Source organism: Anomaloglossus baeobatrachus, chromosome 4 (genome assembly GCF_048569485.1).
Source record: "Anomaloglossus baeobatrachus isolate aAnoBae1 chromosome 4, aAnoBae1.hap1, whole genome shotgun sequence".
NCBI lineage: Eukaryota > Metazoa > Chordata > Amphibia > Anura > Aromobatidae > Anomaloglossus > Anomaloglossus baeobatrachus.
Window position 1 is genome coordinate 564,257,854 of NC_134356.1, and position 17,595 is coordinate 564,275,448.

The 17,595-nt window shown below is 44.9% G+C and overlaps 1 protein-coding gene across 2 annotated transcripts in view; it reads left to right on the plus strand.

Moving 5' to 3' along the window:
• Nucleotides 1–16,976, plus strand: part of ANKDD1A (ankyrin repeat and death domain containing 1A) — a 92,551-nt gene extending 75,575 nt beyond the window's left edge. For both annotated transcript variants that reach the window (XM_075342843.1, XM_075342844.1), the window contains 9 exons: nt 2,560–2,658; nt 5,878–5,976; nt 8,459–8,557; nt 8,771–8,869; nt 11,444–11,542; nt 11,622–11,717; nt 11,830–12,031; nt 14,427–14,558; nt 15,911–16,976. In XM_075342843.1, the coding sequence (XP_075198958.1) occupies nt 2,560–2,658; nt 5,878–5,976; nt 8,459–8,557; nt 8,771–8,869; nt 11,444–11,542; nt 11,622–11,717; nt 11,830–12,031; nt 14,427–14,558; nt 15,911–15,972 (987 nt within the window). In that variant the 3' untranslated portion in view covers nt 15,973–16,976. The remainder of the gene's footprint in view (nt 1–2,559; nt 2,659–5,877; nt 5,977–8,458; nt 8,558–8,770; nt 8,870–11,443; nt 11,543–11,621; nt 11,718–11,829; nt 12,032–14,426; nt 14,559–15,910) is intronic.
• Nucleotides 16,977–17,595: the final 619 nt, after the last annotated feature.

A 17,595-nucleotide genomic window follows, 5' to 3' on the forward strand; every position in this document is an offset into this window, starting at 1 on the left:
GGTGGATCAAGGAACCAATTCTCGAAGCTTACCGTTCTGCTGGGTTTCCGGTTCCCTCAGGGCTGAAGGCCCATTCTACCAGAGCCGTGGGTGCGTCCTGGGCTTTGAGGCACCAGGCTACGGCTCAGCAGGTGTGTCAGGCGGCTACCTGGTCGAGCCTGCACACTTTCACGAAACACTATCAGGTGCATACCTATGCTTCGGCGGATGCCAGCCTAGGTAGGCGAGTCCTTCAGGCGGCGGTTGCCCACCTGTAGGACGGAGCCGTTACGGCTCTATTATTAGGTATTATTTACCCACCCAGGGACTGCTTTTGGATGTCCCAATTGTCTGGGTCTCCCAATGGAGCGACAAAGAAGGGAATTTTGTTTACTTACCGTAAATTCCTTTTCTTCTAGCTCCAATTGGGAGACCCAGCACCCGCCCCTGTTTTTTTGTGTACACATGTTGTTCATGTTGAATGGTTTCAGTTCTCCGATATTCCTTCGGATTGAATTTACTTTAAACCAGTTTATAATTTTTTTTCCTCCTTCTTGCTTTTGCACCAAAACTGAGGAGCCCGTGGGAGCACGGGGGGTGTATAGGCAGAAGGGGAGGGGCTTTACACTTTTAGTGTAATACTTTGTGCGGCCTCCGGAGGCATAGCCTATACACCCAATTGTCTGGGTCTCCCAATTGGAGCTAGAAGAAAAGGAATTTACGGTAAGTAAACAAAATTCCCTTCTTTATTATATAATAGGAATATGTACAGATGACAAAGCCAGAGATGAAAAAAACATACAAAATCCACTTCGTCAGATATGGTAATAGAAGGTAGCCCACTATAATGTACTCAAAACAGTCCCTAATAATAATATTTATTCACTTATATAGCGCCATTAATTCCACAGCACTTTGCATACATCATCACTGTCCCCATTGGGGCTCACAATCTACATTCCCTATCAGTATGTCTTTGGAGTGTGGGAGGAAACCGGAGAACCCGGAGGAAACCCACGCAAACACATGGAGAACATACAAACTCCTTGCAGATGTTGTCCTTGGTGGGATTTGAAGTCAGGACCCCAGCGCTACAAGACTGCAGTGCTAACCACTGAGAAATAGGAGTAAACATAGAATATTAATATATAGAGAAGGTGAAATCTGAACACCGGGTGCTTATGAGATAATAGTGGATAGAAATATCAGAATATAGTAAATAATATCCTACGTAAATATCACCTAAATCCAGAATATGGAGTCTGGGTAGTGGAGAAATAGTGGAGCCATGGTCCTCCATGTTATGGCTTTGAGATTATAATTTCAGTTTACATCACCTACATTTGATTGAGTGGATATCGTCTTGTTTTAAAGGGAATCTGTTACCAGTACTTTGCAATTTAATCTGAGAGCAGCATGATGTAGAGACAGAGACCCTGATTACATCAATGTGTCACTTATTGTGTTGGTTGCTGTAATTTAAACGATTTAGAAAAAAACTGTGATTTTTTTTTTATCACTTGAGGCTAGTAAATCCTGCAGCCATGTAGATCGCCATAGTCATGAGCTGTGTGTAATCTTGCCAACACTGATTAAACGTTTTCTGCCTATGCACAGTGTACACAGTGTGGGTGAGGTTATGCAGGCTTCACATGATTTGGTAGATCTGTAGCAGATATCAGTGATTTTAGCAAAACTGCAGCAACAGCACAGTAAGTGATACATCGCTGGAATCAGGGTCTCTGTCTCTGCATCATGCTGCTCTCAGATGGGGGAGCAAAATCCTGGTGACAGATTCCCTTTAAATGTTTGTATCTGTATGTGGGGTTTGCTTTGTCGTCCACAAATCCCATCTAATAAAATCAATATCCATTTATTTATTAGGTGCGCACACAATTTTTTTAGTGGCTTTTTTTCTCAATATCAATTTTTGTAGCAATGCCAGTGTAGTGCCCTGATGGAATACTGGGGCTGTGCACATATGTACGTTATTTTTTTGCCTATGGAATATAAGGTGTGGACACTATTGTTCTGCTTCTTACAAGGAAATCTGGAGAAATTTATGCTGCCTGTAACGAGACAGTTCTTTTTATAGCGGAGAAGGCCTGGAATAAAAGCACTCACTTTACAGAAAATGAAGCCTTGCTTTAGTAGGGGGCGAGTGCTGCGGTCGGGTCAGACCTTTACCACTGCCTTATTAATGGCCATGACGTACAATACTGATACATCTAGTTCCCTCTGATGCTTCCACAATATTTTAATATAACTGAGATGAAAAAAAAAACATTACAGTGGATCCTTGGATTACGAGCAGAATTGGTTCCGGGAGTGCGCTCTTAAACCAAGTTACTCTTGTATCAAAGCGAATTTTCCCATTGAAAATAATTGAAACGCAAACAATTTGTTCCACAGCCCGAAAATAGTTACTGCATTTATACAAACTTATTACAGTAATACAAAATAATGTACTGTATTCATATAAAATTACAGGACACTAATACAAAACTCTACAGTACATTAAAAAACACATAAAACAAAATAAACTGCATGTTAGCTTACAATAGAATTTCTGTATCGCAGGAGGACAACACCGCTCTGCACTTGGCAGCAAAGAACGGCCATATGGAAGTTTTACAGAAAATAATTGAAATTGGAGTGGAGCTCAATTGGAAAAACCAGGTGGGTGCAGCGCGCGCCGCAGAAGTGGAGATAAAGCAGAGTTTATGGGTTGTTAGTACTCACATTAAAGAAACCTCGTGCATAGCTCCATAAAGTCTCCGGTTACCTTCACATGCCACCGACATGTCTCCAAATAAAGGGTGCTTTACACGCTGCGACATCGCTAGCGATAGCACCCGCCCCCATCATTCGTGCGACATTTGGTGATCGCTGCCGTAGCGAACATTATCACTACGGCAGCGTCACACGCACATACCTTTACAGCAACGTCACTGTGACCGCCGAACAATCCCTCATTCATGGGGGAGGTGCGTTCAGCATCATAGACGGCACTGCGGCGTCACTAAGCGGTCGGCCAATAGAAGCGGAGGGGCGGAGATGAGCGGGACGTAACATCCCACCCACCTCCTTCCTTCCTCATTGCCGGTGGACGGAGGTAAGGAGATGTTAGTCGCTCCTGCGGTGTCACACGTAGCGATGTGTGGTGCCGCAGGAACGACTAACAACCTCGCTACTGACCAGACAACGATTTTTGGTAAATGAACGACGTGTTACAGACCAACGATTTTTAACTCTTTTGCGATAGTTTTAAAGGTCGCTCCTTGGTGTCACACGCTGCGATGTCGCTAACGACGCCGGATATGCGTCACAAACACTGTGACACCGACGATATATCGTTAGCGATGTCACAGCGTGTAAAGCACCCTATAGACTTTTTGTTCACGTGAATGCGGTTGTATCTACATGGATTCCGACAATCCACATTCAGATAAATGGAAAAATTGCCGAAACTTTCTGCAAACTAAATATTCTCTTATAGAGGATTTCTAATTTATGAAGTCTAAGGCCCCTTTCACACATCAGTTTTTTGCCGTCAGTCACAATCCATTTTCTCAACGGATTTGTCACAGATTGTGGCTAAACTGATGCGACGGGTCCGACTAGCTGGGGGCTAAATAATAATTTGGAGCATGCTCAGTTAAAAAAAAAACGGAATCCGTCGCCGGATTCCGTCATTTGACGGATGACGACGGATCCTGCTCCCATAGGCTTCCATTCTACCAAACGATGGACGGTGATGGATCCGTTGCGGTCCGTTTTTTCGCCGTACACAAAAAACGTTACTTTGGCCGTCGTCTCCGTCCGATGGACAAACATTTTTCGACGGATGAAACGTGAGGCCATCTGTCACAAACCGTCACTAATACAAGTTGATAAGTAAAAAAAGGATCCAGCAGCATCAGTTGCCGGATCAGTTTTTTTTTTCTTCAAAATTCGATGGATTGTGACTGATGGCAAAAAACGGATGTGTGAAAGGGGTCTAAATTGGCAGTCATCAAAACGTATACTGTGGAGCAAACATATAGTAACCATACAAGTCAGGACAATTACAGTGCCGTGCGAACGTATTCGGCCCCCTTTGAACTTTTCAACCTTTTCACACATTTCAGGCTTCAAACATAAAGATAAAACATTTTAATTTTTTTGTTGAAGAATCAACAACAAGTGGGACACAATTGTGAATTTGAACAAATTTTTTGCTTATGTTAAACTTTTATAAAAAAAATAACTAACTGAAAAGTGGGGCGTGCAATATTATTTAGCTCTTTTACTTTCAGTGCAGCAAACTCACTCCAGAAGTTCATTGAGGATTTCTGAATGATCCAATGTTGTCCTAAATGACTGATGATGATAAATATAATCCACCTGTGTGTAATCCAGTCTCCGTATAAATGCACCTGCTCTGTGACAGTCTCAGTGTTCTGTTTAAAGCACAGAGAGCATCATGAAGACCAAGGAACACAACAGGCAGGTCCGTGATACTGTTGAGGAGAAGTTTAAAGCCGGATTTGGATACAAAAAGATTTCCAAAACCTTAAACATCCCAAGGAGCACTGTGCAAGCGATCATATTGAAATGAAAGGAGTATCATACCCCTACAAATCTACCAAGACCCATCCAAACTTTCATCTCAAACAAGGAGAAGACTGATCAGAGATGCAGCCAAGAGGTCCATGATCACTGTGTATGAACCGTAGAGATCTACAGCTGAGGTGGGAGAGTCTGTCCATAGGACAACAATCAGTCGTACACTGCACAAATCTGGCCTTTATGGAAGAGTGGCAAGAAGAAAGCCATTTCTCAAAGATAGCCATAAAAAGTGTCATTTAAAGTTTGCCACAAGCCACCTGGGAGACACACCAAACATGTGGAAGAAGGTGCTCTGGTCAGATGAAACCAAAATCAAACCTTTTGGGCACAATGCCAAACGATATGTTTGACGTAAAAGCAACACAGCTCATCACCCTGAACACACCATCCCCACTGTCAAACATGGTGGTGGCAGCATCATGGTTTGGGCCTGGTTTTCTTCAGCAGGGACAGGGAAGATGGTTAAAATTGATGGGAAGATGGATGGAGCTAAATACAGGACCATTCTTGAAGAAAACCTGTTGGAGTCTGCAAAAGACCTGAGACTAGGACTGAGATTTGTCTTCCAACACGACAATGATCCAAAACATAAAGCAAAATCTACAATGGAATGGTTCACACGTAAATGTATCCAGGTGTTAGAATAGCCAAGTTACAGTCCTGACCTGAATCCAATCGAGAATCTGTGGAAAGAGCTGAAAACACTCTCCATCCATCCTGACTCAGATCCAGCTGTTTGCAAAGGAAGAATGGGCAAGAATTTCAGTCTCTCGATGTGCAAAACTGATAGAGACATACCCCAAGCGTCTTGCAGCTGTAATCGCAGCAAAAGGTGGCGCTACAAAGTATTAACTTAAAGGGGATGAATAATATTGCACGCCCAACTTTTCAGTTTATTATTTTTTACAAAAGTTTAACATAAGCAATAAATTTCGTTCTACTTCACAATTGTGTCCCACTTGTTGTTGATTCTTCACCATAACATTAACATTTTTTTATCTTTATGTTTAAAGCCTGAAATGTGGGAAAAGGTTGAAAGGTTCAAGGGGGTTGAATGCTTTCACAAGGCACTGTATAACATACCCACAGGAATATTGATCAGTTTGGTATAGAAATGCATTCGTGTAGGTTATACGGCTACATGATAATGGACTTTGCGCAGTGCCGGTAGTTACAGCCCGTTGTCAGATTGCTGGAGCTGCGTTCCATGGATTATTCTACTGTTCTTGTGAGTTGTGAGGGTGAAATCCAAGTTTCCTAACTTTGACATATTGTATTGATGAACAGGAAGGACTGACCGCCTTACATCTCGCTACAGAAGGGGGGCACTTTGACTGTGTCCGAATTCTTTTGGAAGATGGATGTGACGTCAATATGCAAACAGAGGTGAAGCTTTCCTTCGGGCATATTATGCAGATCACGGCTCTTACCAATAGATTCATTGTTTTCTTATTGTTTAATAAATGTTTCAAATTCTAGCTTTAATTTGGAAATCTGTTCTTTATTTATAAGGCCTTGTTCAGATGGTGCATTTTCAGTCTGTGTGGAAAAACATCATAGCGTTCATTAAGCTGAATCTTTTTGATAAACTCTAAGGGGTACTTTGCACGCTGCAACATCGCTACTGCGATATCGTCGGGGTCAAATCGAAAGTGACGCACATCCGGCGCCAGTAACGACGTCGCAACGTGTAAAGCCTAGATGCACAGATAAACGATCGCAAAAGCATCGTAAATCGGTGATCTGTGTAGTGTCGGACATTTCCATAATGTCGCACCAATAGGAAATACGTTGTTGTTGCTCGTTCCTGCGGCAGCACACATCGCTGTGTGTGAAGCCGCAGGAGCGAGGAACATCTCCTTACCTGCGTCCACTGGCTATGCGGAAGGAAGGAGGTGGGCGGGATGTTTACGTCCCGCTCATCTCCGCCCCTACGCTTCTATTGGCCGCCTGCCGTGTGACGTCGCTGTGACGCCGCACGACCCTCCCCCCTTAGGAAGGAGGCGGGTCGCCGGCCAGAGCAACGTCGCAGGGCAGGTAAGTGCGTGTGAAGATGCCGTAGCGATAATGTTCGCTACGGCAGCTATCACAAGATATCGCATGTGCGACGGGGGCGGGGACTATCGCGCTCGGCATCGCTATCATCGGCTAGCGATGTCCCAGCATGCAAAGTAACTCTAAGGATACATGCCGACAATCCAGACATTCTGCGTCTTGGACGCAGCATGTCCTCTTCATCGAGTCTCCTCCGCAGGAGACCACAGCTGCACGTGCCCATGATCAGGGTTTGGGTCGCTGCGTTTTTTCTCTCTGTTCTCCCTGCAGAGAACACTCGTGACTCCGCAGCAATAAATTGACATGCTGCGGTTTGGGAAGCTGCACCACATGTTTACGCTTTGGGAAAAATAAACACAGCAGGCAGATTTCTAGAAATTCCATCCACTGTGCTTGTACTGTACAACACAGCATTTTGGATGCAGCGAAAACACGCTGCGTGTAAACGCTGAGCACCCTGATCATGGGCACAGGCAGCTGCAGTCTCCTGCGACAAGCACTTGCTGTTCTGCAGGAGAGGATACTAACATCAACATCTACTGTCTAAAGGCCCCGTCACACTAAGCAACATCGCTAGCAACATCGCTGCTAACGAACAACTTTTGTGACGTTGCTAGCGATGTTGCTGTGTGTGACATCCAGCAATAACCTGGCCCCTGCTGTGAGGTCGTTGGTTGTTGCTGAATGTCCTGGGCCATTTTTTAGTTGTTGCTGTCCCGCTGTGAAGCGCAGATCGCTGTGTGTGACAGCGAGACAGCAACAACTAAATGTGCAGGCAGCAGGAGCCGGCTTCTGCGGAGGCTGGTAACCAATGTAAACATCGGGTAACCAAGAAGCCCTGTCCTTGGTTACCCGATATTTACCTTTGATACCAGCCTCCGCCGCTCTCACTGTCAGTGCCGGCTCCTGCTGTGTGCACATGTAGCTACAGCACACATCGGGAAATTAACCCCATGTGTGCTGTAACTAGGAGAGCAGGGAGCCAGCGCTAAGCAGTGTGCGCTGCTCCCTGCTCTGTGCACATTTAGCTGCAGCACACATCGGGTTAATTAACCCGATGTGTGCTGTAGCTAGGAGAGCAGGGAGCCAGCGCTAAGCAGTGTGCGCTGCTCCCTGCTCTGTGCACATGTAGCTACAGCACACATCCTGTAATTAACCTGATGTGTGCTGTAACCAGGAGAGCAGGGAGCCAGCGCTCAGTGTGCGCTGCTCCCTGCTCTCTGCACGTGTAGCTCCGTGCGGTGGTAACCAAGGTAAATATCGGGTTGGTTACCCGATATTTACCTTAGTTACCAAGCGCAGCATCTTCCACGCGGCGCTGGGGGCTGGTCACTGGTTGCTGGTGAGCTCACCAGCAACTCGTGTAGCCACGCTCCAGCGATCCCTGCCAGGTCAGGTTGCTGGTGGGATCGCTGAAGCGTTGCAGTATGACATCTCACCAGCAACCTCCTAGCAACTTACCAGCGATCCCTATCGTTGTTGGGATCGCTGGTAAGTTGCTTAGTGTGACTGGACCTTAACATCTACAGAGGCCAAGCAGCAGATAGCAATAGATAGCAAAACCCCACCCACATATTAGGTATTCGGCAGCTGCTGCCAATCATAAAGCTGTACATTGCTGGAACTTTACTTGCCTGTATTTCAAAAACTATACATCCAGATTGACCACTAAAGCTATGTATACAGTGGAATCAGCATGATAGTGCCAGTATAGCACTGGATTTAGTTTATAAAGGAATATCCTGGTGTTTGGTTCTCTTTAAGTTACGTCTTATAAATTAGATTAATACAATCCTTTTTTCTCGGTTCACAGAAGGGAATGAACGCTCTTCACTATGCTGCTTTCCACGGACTTGAAGACGTCGCCAGGATCCTCATTGATGCAGGAACTAACATTAATGCAGTGAACAATGTAAGATGAATGCTCCTCAGACGTGACCTGTTGTTGTTTAAACTTAATCACGATCACTTTGGTAACTTAATGTAAAAAAAAAACAAATTTTTAGGAAGTGTCTTAGCGCACAATGTTTGACATAGAATGTATAGATTAAATCCTATATCAGAATATATAGATTATTTCACGTTTCACTGCTTTATCTATTAACATCTGTTTCTCTTTTTCTAGCAAAGGTCAACCGCACTTCATGTATCCGTCCTACAGAACTTTCCCTCCATGGTGAAGCTTTTCATTGACTGCGAATGCGACCTGGACATTACAGATCATGTAAGAGACAACGAAGTTACTGGGACATGCATTACGAGGCTATGTGCGCACGGTGCAGAAATTTTCTGTGTGAAATCTGCACCTTCTGGCAGAAAAGCACACCATGCACACGTGCGTTTTGGTGCGTTTTTTTTCTGGCATGCGGTTTTTTAATAATTCAATGAATGGAAAGGCTAAAAAAATGCACTTTCTGCACCAAACCTGCAAGGAAAACATAAGCAACTTCAGAATTCTCATTGACTTTGCTGGCAAAAGGATAGACGTGCAGATTTGGGCCACAATCTGCACCAAATCTGCATAAAAAAAATGCACTGTGCGCACAAGGCCTATATATTTATTATAGTTTCTGATATTACTTTGACTCTGTTATTAAAGGGAACCTGTCAGATCCTCTCTGGCCTCCCTTCCAACACTCTTGCACCCCTCCAATCTATCCTAAACTTTGCGGCCCGCCTAATCCACCTCTCCCCTCGCTACTCCCCAGCCTCACCACTCTGCCAATCCCTTCACTGGCTTCCCATCACCCAACGACTCCAGTTCAAAACATTAACCATGACATACAAAGCCATGCACAACCTGTCTCCTCCTTACATCTGTGACCTAGTCTCCCGGTACCTACCCGCACGTAACCTCAGATCCTCACAAGATCTCCTTCTCTACTCCTCTCTTATCTCCTCCTCCCACAATCGCGTACAAAATTTCTCCCGTGCCTCCCCCATACTCTGGAATGCTCTACCTCAGCACATCAGACTCTCACCTACCGTGGAAAGCTTCAAGAGGAACCTCAAGACCCACCTCTTCCAACAAGCCTACAACCTACAATAACCCTCAGTCCAGTAGACCACTGCGCAACCAGCTCTGTCCTCACCTATTGTACCATTACCCATTCCCTGTAGACTGTGAGCCCTCGCGGGCAGGGTCCTCTCTCCTCCTATACCAGTCTGTTTTGTACTGTTAATGATTGTTGTACGTATACCCACCCTTTCACTTGTAAAGCGCCATGGAATAAATGGCGCTATAATAATAAATAATAATAATAATAATAATCCTGGAGGCACCCAGAACCACGAGCAGTTCTGGGTGTATATTGCTAATCCCTGCCTAACCAGCCCTGTATCTAGTAGCATAGATAAAGAGATCTTTAGAAAAATTATTTTTAAAGATCTTTTATGATATGCTAATGAGGCCAGGGACTAATCGCAAGGGCATTTGTTCCCTTGGCTAGTTGGCCCCCTTAGCATAATAGGACGCCTCTGTGGGTGTGCTAACATACTAATGAATGCTATGGGAAATGAGTAAAGGAGGGCAACAATTCCACCCCTGGGATCACCCCTGGCACGGAGTGAACATGGTAAAAGTTGAGGGAGAAAAAAGAAGTGTCAGAAGAATTGAGGGATCACCAGACCATAAATAAAGTGTAAAGAATGTTCAATTTTTATTGAATACAATAAACACAAACTTACAACACACAGCACCATAGGTGTATAAAGACAGCCTCACAGACAAAAATAGTTAACATTTAAAAATATTAACACCAATAACAAGAGACCACTCGGGGCTTAAAAGTAGCCATACATTGATGGTGCAACTGGGTACAAAATTAGAACATTAGTATTCAGAACGTCCCTGAACTTCCGGTCATGTCCACTACACCAGTTTGAAGCCAGGACAGGTACACCCGGCTTCATAGTACGCAGGACCGAACGTCTGTGACTTCTGATCATGTGCACTGAACCGAAATCCAGCGTTTGCTGTGGTGGCAGCAGAGAGGTGAGAGCGACCATGCTTTTGACGCTGCACATTCATTAGTATGTTAGCCCGCCCACAGGGACGTGCTTACATGCTAAGGGGGCCGGCTAGCCATGGGAACTAACACCCTTGCGACTAGTCCCTGCACTCATTAGCATACGATAAAGGATCTTTAGAAATCCTTTTTCTAAAGATCCCTTTATCTATGGTACTATAGGCTGGGACTACTAGGCAGGGATTAGCAATATGCACCCAGAACTGCTCATGGTTCTGGGGGCATACAGCACTTGACAGATTCCCTTTAAAGAAAAAATATTTCACCCCCATACCAAAATAGGAACCTGGCCCATTATGAAAACACAAGCACATAACCCTTATGGGCACTACGTGGGCAACTCCTTCTTAAATGTCCAAGTTCTTTGAGTAAAATATGAGAAGCTTATACTCCTCCGCATTGGCGCTGTTGCAGCGGTGTCGACACCCCGTCTCTCGCAGTGCACAGCGGTCCCGATTGGCTGCTGCTCATCAGTATTCCATCAGAGTGGACGTGTGCTCTGGTGAAAAAGTAATTGGTAAAGGCAACGGTCACTGATTTTTATGTCATGTGAGGTCATCCGTAATTTCTATCTGGACTGGGCAAGCCCTTTAAACACTTTGCAGTCCCAGTTCTCATCTATGTGTGCGACATCCAAACTTATACTGCATAGGATTAGGTTGAAATTGATTTATGTCTACGTTATGATTACTGGTCGCTAGAACAAGTGGAAGATTGTCATTAATAATAGAGTATTATTATTGTTTAGAAAATGTTTTCTGTGTCTCCAGAGGCTGCAAACTCCTCTCCATATAGCGGCAGAACATGGGCGGCAGGAGATGGCGGAGATGATCCTCATTGCAGGAGTGAATCTGAAGTTACAAGACAAGGTATAACGCTGATCCTCTATTTATACTCAGTCGCGTAAAACTAAGAGGCCGCCATATAACCGTTTGCTTTGCTTTCCAGCAAGGAAAGACATCACTAGATGTGGCTGCACGAGGGAATCACATCAACTTGGCCGACATGATTATCAAGGCAGATCGATTTTATAAATGGGAGAAGGTATGAATGGAATATGGGCAATGTCCATATCATAGTGTCAGAGCAGACTACGTTCCTTTATGCCTCTATAGAAAGCAGCTTGATTTCTCTTCTGTGTTCTCTCCAATGACAGGACAATTTGAACAGTGATTCAGACTCCTGGGTGGCCAGACACTTGACCTTCAGGCAGGACCACCGTCTGGAGACTCAGCATATCCGCTCGGTTATCTGGAGACTTGCAACTAAATACCTAAAGCCCAATGAGTGGAAAAAGCTGGCACAATACTGGAAATTCACAGATGCCCACATCCGGGCTATAGACCAGCAGTGGACAGGTACAATCCCTGTTACTTAGAAAATGCCAGTATGCATATACTATTTAAAGTATCTTAAAGGAGTTGTCCGGGCTAAAGTGATAGTCTGCAGTCACTCCGTGTGACTGCAAACTTATGAATCCTCCCAGCGCACACACTTTGTGTTGCAAGGATTTACCGGCTTCTGAGCACAGTTGTGCATTATGCATGTTTCAGCCAGAACCCGACTAGTGGGCACGGCCTCATTCAATTCAAGTTTATGGAATTAGTATGGCTATCTCGTGGGCATGGCCTTGCTTAATACATTTCTGTGGAGAGAGGCCGTGCCCACTAGTCGAGTTCTGGCCAACAATGTTCGTAGCGTACATTTGGGCTCAAATGCCCGATGTTCCCGGCTCAGAGTGCGTGCCCTGGGAGCAGTCATAAGTTTGCAGTAACATAGAGTGACTCCAAACTTACCATTTTAGCCTGGACAACCCCTTTAAAAGTCAATGTGCAATATGCACCCAGAACCACGAGTAATTCTGGGTACATATTGCTAATCCCTGTCTAACTATCACTGTATCTGGTAGCATAAAGAGGGAGCTAGACCTGGTGAATAACGTGGGTTGTCAACAAGCTGGAAGCCCAGCTCTGCCAGTTTTTCCATGGTTGCTTGTGCAGTGTGAGCGGAAGCGTTGTCTTGCAGGACCAAGATTCCTTTGGGCAGCTTGCCGCGCCTTTTGGCCTTCAGAGCTGCCTTTAATTGGTCCAAAAGTTCAATGCAATACCTTGCATTGATGGTGGAACCCTTTTGAAGGTAGTCCACTAACAGCACATCCTCCTTATCCCAGAACACAGATGCCATCACCTTAGTGGCTGATTTCTGCACCCTCAACTTCTTTGGATGAGGAGAACCACTGTGCCTCCACTCTTTTTACTGCTCCTTGTTTTCAAAGTCATACAAATAAATCCAGGACTCATCCATAGTGATTAGTCGATCCGGGAAGTTCTTATCAGTCCGGAAACACTGACAAATGGACCGGGAAGTTTTCACTCGCATGCTTCTCTGATCTGTTGTCTAACATTTGGGGACCCACTTTGCAGATAGCTTCCTCATGTCCAAATGTTCATGGATAATGACACAAACACGTTCACGGAAAATCCCCATGATGTCTGCTATTGCTTTAGCTAAAACTCGTCAATTCTCCAGTATGAGGTTGTGCACAGCATCGACGATCTCCGGAACAACCACTCTCGGTCGTCCACGACGTTCCTCATCATTGGTGCTGAAGTGGCCCATTTTAAATTTGGCAAACCAGTTCTTAACTGTGGAATACGAAGGGCATTGATCCCCAATGTCTGCGACATATCACCATAAATATCTTTCTTAGACTTTCCTTACAGAAACAAGAATTTTCTCACTCCTCTGCTCTCAGTTGCTGTGAATATCGCATTAGACGCCGCCATTTTGTTTTCCCGCGTGCCATAAGCAACAAACACAAAATTTTGAAAACATATACAGTGGAACCTTGGTTTACAAGAACAATGCGTTCTGGGAGTGTGCTTGTAAACAAGTTACTCGTCTAGCAAAGCAAAATTTCCCATAGGAAATAATGCAAGCTCTGACAATTCGATCCACAACTTGTTCAGTGTCCCGTCCTGGTCCCCTATTGTGTCATTCCACACATGCACAAACACACATGCACGCATGCACACATATTATGCTCACCTTACCTTCCATTCCATCGCCGGCCTCCTGGTTCTTGTAGTTCGCCGGGACAGGATGTGTATCGGGTAATCTTGTATCGGGTAGAGATGGAATGGAAGGTAAGGTGAGCATAATATGTGTGTGTGCATGTGTGTTTGTGCGGACTGCAAGAGCGGGTCAGAGCGCGGTTAAAGTAAGGAACCGAAAGTGTGTGCAGTGAGTATTTGCTCGTACAGCAAAGCTTGCTCGTAAACTGAGTTACAAATTTACAGCAAGCTTTGCTCGTATAGTGAAATGCTCGCAAACCAGGTTACTCGTAAGCCGAGGTTCCACTGAATTAGACACAAGGATTTCATGTGATGTAACATTTGTTACCATAGGAACAAAAAAAAAAAATCACAAAGCCAAAGACTTATCAGCAGCCCCTCGTATTAGGATTCTATTGATAAATAATATTGATGTCCTTTCCTCACGATATGTCATCAGTATATGATCTGAGGGGGTACAAATACCCATCTCACCCATAAATCAGCTGTGTTTAGCTCCATTAACAGCCGGATGTAAAACATTGAAATGAGCTGCCCTCCATTCATTATGTAGTGGCTGCTGCTGGACCCTGCAGATCAGCTTCCTATAGTCAAATAGTCACTAAATAGAACTAGTTCCTGCGTACATGAATTGTCGTGCGACAATAGATACTGATCGTTCAGGATTTTTATGTCCTAGGGACCAAAAGCTACAGGGACCATGGACATCGGATGCTGCTGATCTGGCTGCATGGAGTAGTGATGGCTGGAGATAACCCAGTGAAAGGATTGTATGAAGGACTTGTTGGCATTGGGCGGAGAGATCTAGCAGGTAAATGTTGGTTTACGGTTGATGCTTAGTGATCCTTTCTTCTCTACATAGGACCAAGGCATTTCCAGGAAAGGAGGACAGGTTTTTGTTTGTTTTGGGTTTTTTTGGGCACAGTACATCCGAAAATGTTGCTTTTAACCCCAGTTAGAGCCATTCTGAGACTGCAAATGGCTCACACTGGGCTGAGCATAGAGCGTACCCGAGCACTCGATTGAGAGGTTAGCATACGTACAGCACCCGAACTCCAAACTCAGATACTGAGAGGTTTTTAAAAGTCCATGTGTGATACGAACCCCCAAACTTTACAGTACGGGGTCACTCATCTCTACATTATTATTATTATTATTATTATTTATAGAGCACCATTGAGTCCATGGTTCTGTACATGAGAAGGGGTTACATACAGAATACATCTACAGGTTACAATAAACAGACTTGTACAGAGGGAAGAGGACCCTGCCCTTGAGGGCTCACATTCTATAGGATTTTGGGGAGAAGACAGTAGCTGGGGTGTTGGTCAGGCGGCAGATCCGGCATGGTGATGAGGCGGTGGTTACGCAGTGGGGTCATTGGAGGTTATAGTCATTTCTGAACAGATGAGCTTTCAAGTTCCGTTTGAAGCTTGTGTGACAGATAATCTGATGTGTTGAGGCAGCAAATTCCAGGAGACAGGGGATGCTCAGGAGAAGTCTTGGAGGCAGTTGCATTGGGAGGGAATGAGTGAGGAGGAGAGAAGGAGGTCTTGGAAGGATCGGAGATGACGTGGTGAGGGATTGAAAGTGTGGTATGAAGGACAAGGCAGAGTAGAGGGTCAGTCCAAGGCACCAAACTTTGGTTACTGGGAAGAGTGTGATGTTATATATTGTAATAGATCAGGTAGAGGGTGTAGGTGAGATGGAGGAAATATGATTAGTTCAGTTTTGGCCACATTGAGTTTTAGGAAGCGAGAGGAGAAGAAGGAGTATATGCGTAATAGACACTCTGGGATTCGATCTGAGTGTCATCAGCACATAAGACATGGGACTTTGAGTTGTCCCAGGCCAAATGTATAGATGGAAAAAAGTAAGGGTCCCAGGACAGACCCTTGAGGGACGCCAAAAGAGAGAGGGCGGGATGAAGAGGTTGTGTGGGAGTGGGAGACACTAAAAGTGTGGTTAGAAAGCTATGAAGAGATCCAAGAGAGGGCAAGATCTCTGACACCAAGATATGACATCTTTTCAGGTTGGGCCCATTATAACAGTAGTGATTAGTAGCACAATCAGAAAGTTGGAAAAAAGAATTCAGACCTGCTTATAAAATATCTAAAATCTCCCATAAAAACTCCATCTGATACATTTATTCATCATCCACAGAGAGTATCAGAAAAAAGGCGAATGCTGAGGATTCCTCCCCAAAGACTTGTGCCGCCATGTAACTACCGTCCGGGAATGACTCCACTACTCGCATACAGACTACAGCGTGGTCTACAGCACTATATCACACCAAGGGCTGATTCTGTATCCAAATACATCTCCTGCCGTGCCATTCGGAAAGCCAGGCTGAGCATAGGATATCCTGCAGGAGGACGCCTGCTGCGCTCAGCGGGGGACACCATCCTAAATTGTTACAACACTGCAGGTCATATTCTTCATATGCATAGCACATCACATTGTGCAATACGGGGGCCGCAATGTGGATGCCCTCGCCAAGATCAGATTTTGTAATTCCATTTTGTATGCACAGTGTGAATGAAGTTTTTTACTTAGCGCACCTCTGTGTGATGGATGAGTAGGCGGGTGATTTTCTATCCGAGTGTTTTCTATGTGCTCGAGCTGCAAGTGTGACGTGACGGGCAGGGTGACTGCATCTATACGTGCCACAATATTTGTGTACATTTGTGATAAACTGAAGGGTCTTTGTAATAATTGTTCTTTTTAACCTTTTCTTAAAAAAAAAAATGAAATCATTTTATATATGGATCAACGAGAAACCTTTCATAGCAGTCCCTTTACTATAAAGGAGGTGGATTTCTAAGGAACATCTTATATCGATGGGTAATGGAGATCTAGTATTTGTTAGGTTATTATATACCACCTCCTGTCACCATCCTGTCTGATTGTATACTATATCCTTCACTCTCAGTGATTCCAATGTTAAAGTGGATCTTCGCCCGGTATCATCATTGTAATTTTTAGATCCAGAATTATGCACTAATATCTTTCTTTATGTATCTTTATTACTGCCAGAACGTTCTGTTCTGGACAGGGCTCCAAATCTCTTGCATAGATGTAAAATTGCATATTAACTTGTTAGTTTCATGCATCGACACCTACAGAAAGGTGGGGGGATTTCATGGTTAAAGGGAAACTGTCACGTAATCACCTGCACGGCGGTCCTTTACGGCAGAGGTCCCCAACTCCAGTCCTCAAGGCCCACCAACAGTGCAGGTTTTTGGGATTTCCTTAGTATTGCACAGGTGTTACTGTAATTACCTGCCCAGGTGCTGGTTCCAACAGCAGTGCAATGCTAAGGAAATCCTGAAAACATGCACTGTTGGTGGGTCTTGAGGACTGGAGTTGGGGAACCCTGCTTTACGGTAAGGTCCGATGGGTATCGCTGCTCTCAAGTTCGGATCCTCCCCTATCCTTGCGATCGCCGTCCTCCTCGCTTTGTATGAATGGCGCGTCCTACGTCATCCACACAGTGCCCTCCATTACACTCCTGCGCATGCGCACTTTCTTTGCTCTTCTGAGGGAAAATCAAATTAATGTAGAACGTGCCATCCACATGAAGCAAGGTGGACGGCAATCGCACAAGAAGGAGAAGGTGCCGGACCTGAGAGCAGTGACAGCCATCATATCGTATCGGACTGGACAGGCCTCGCAGGTGAGTAGGTGCCAGGTTCCCTTTAATTGCACCAGATACCTCCTTAGCTCCCCCTAGTGATGGGTGCATATTGCTAACACGATAACGGGAATCTGTCACCAGGTTTTCTTTGTCGCTCCATTGGGAGACCCAGACAATTGGGTGTATAGCTTCTGCCTCCGGAGGCCACACG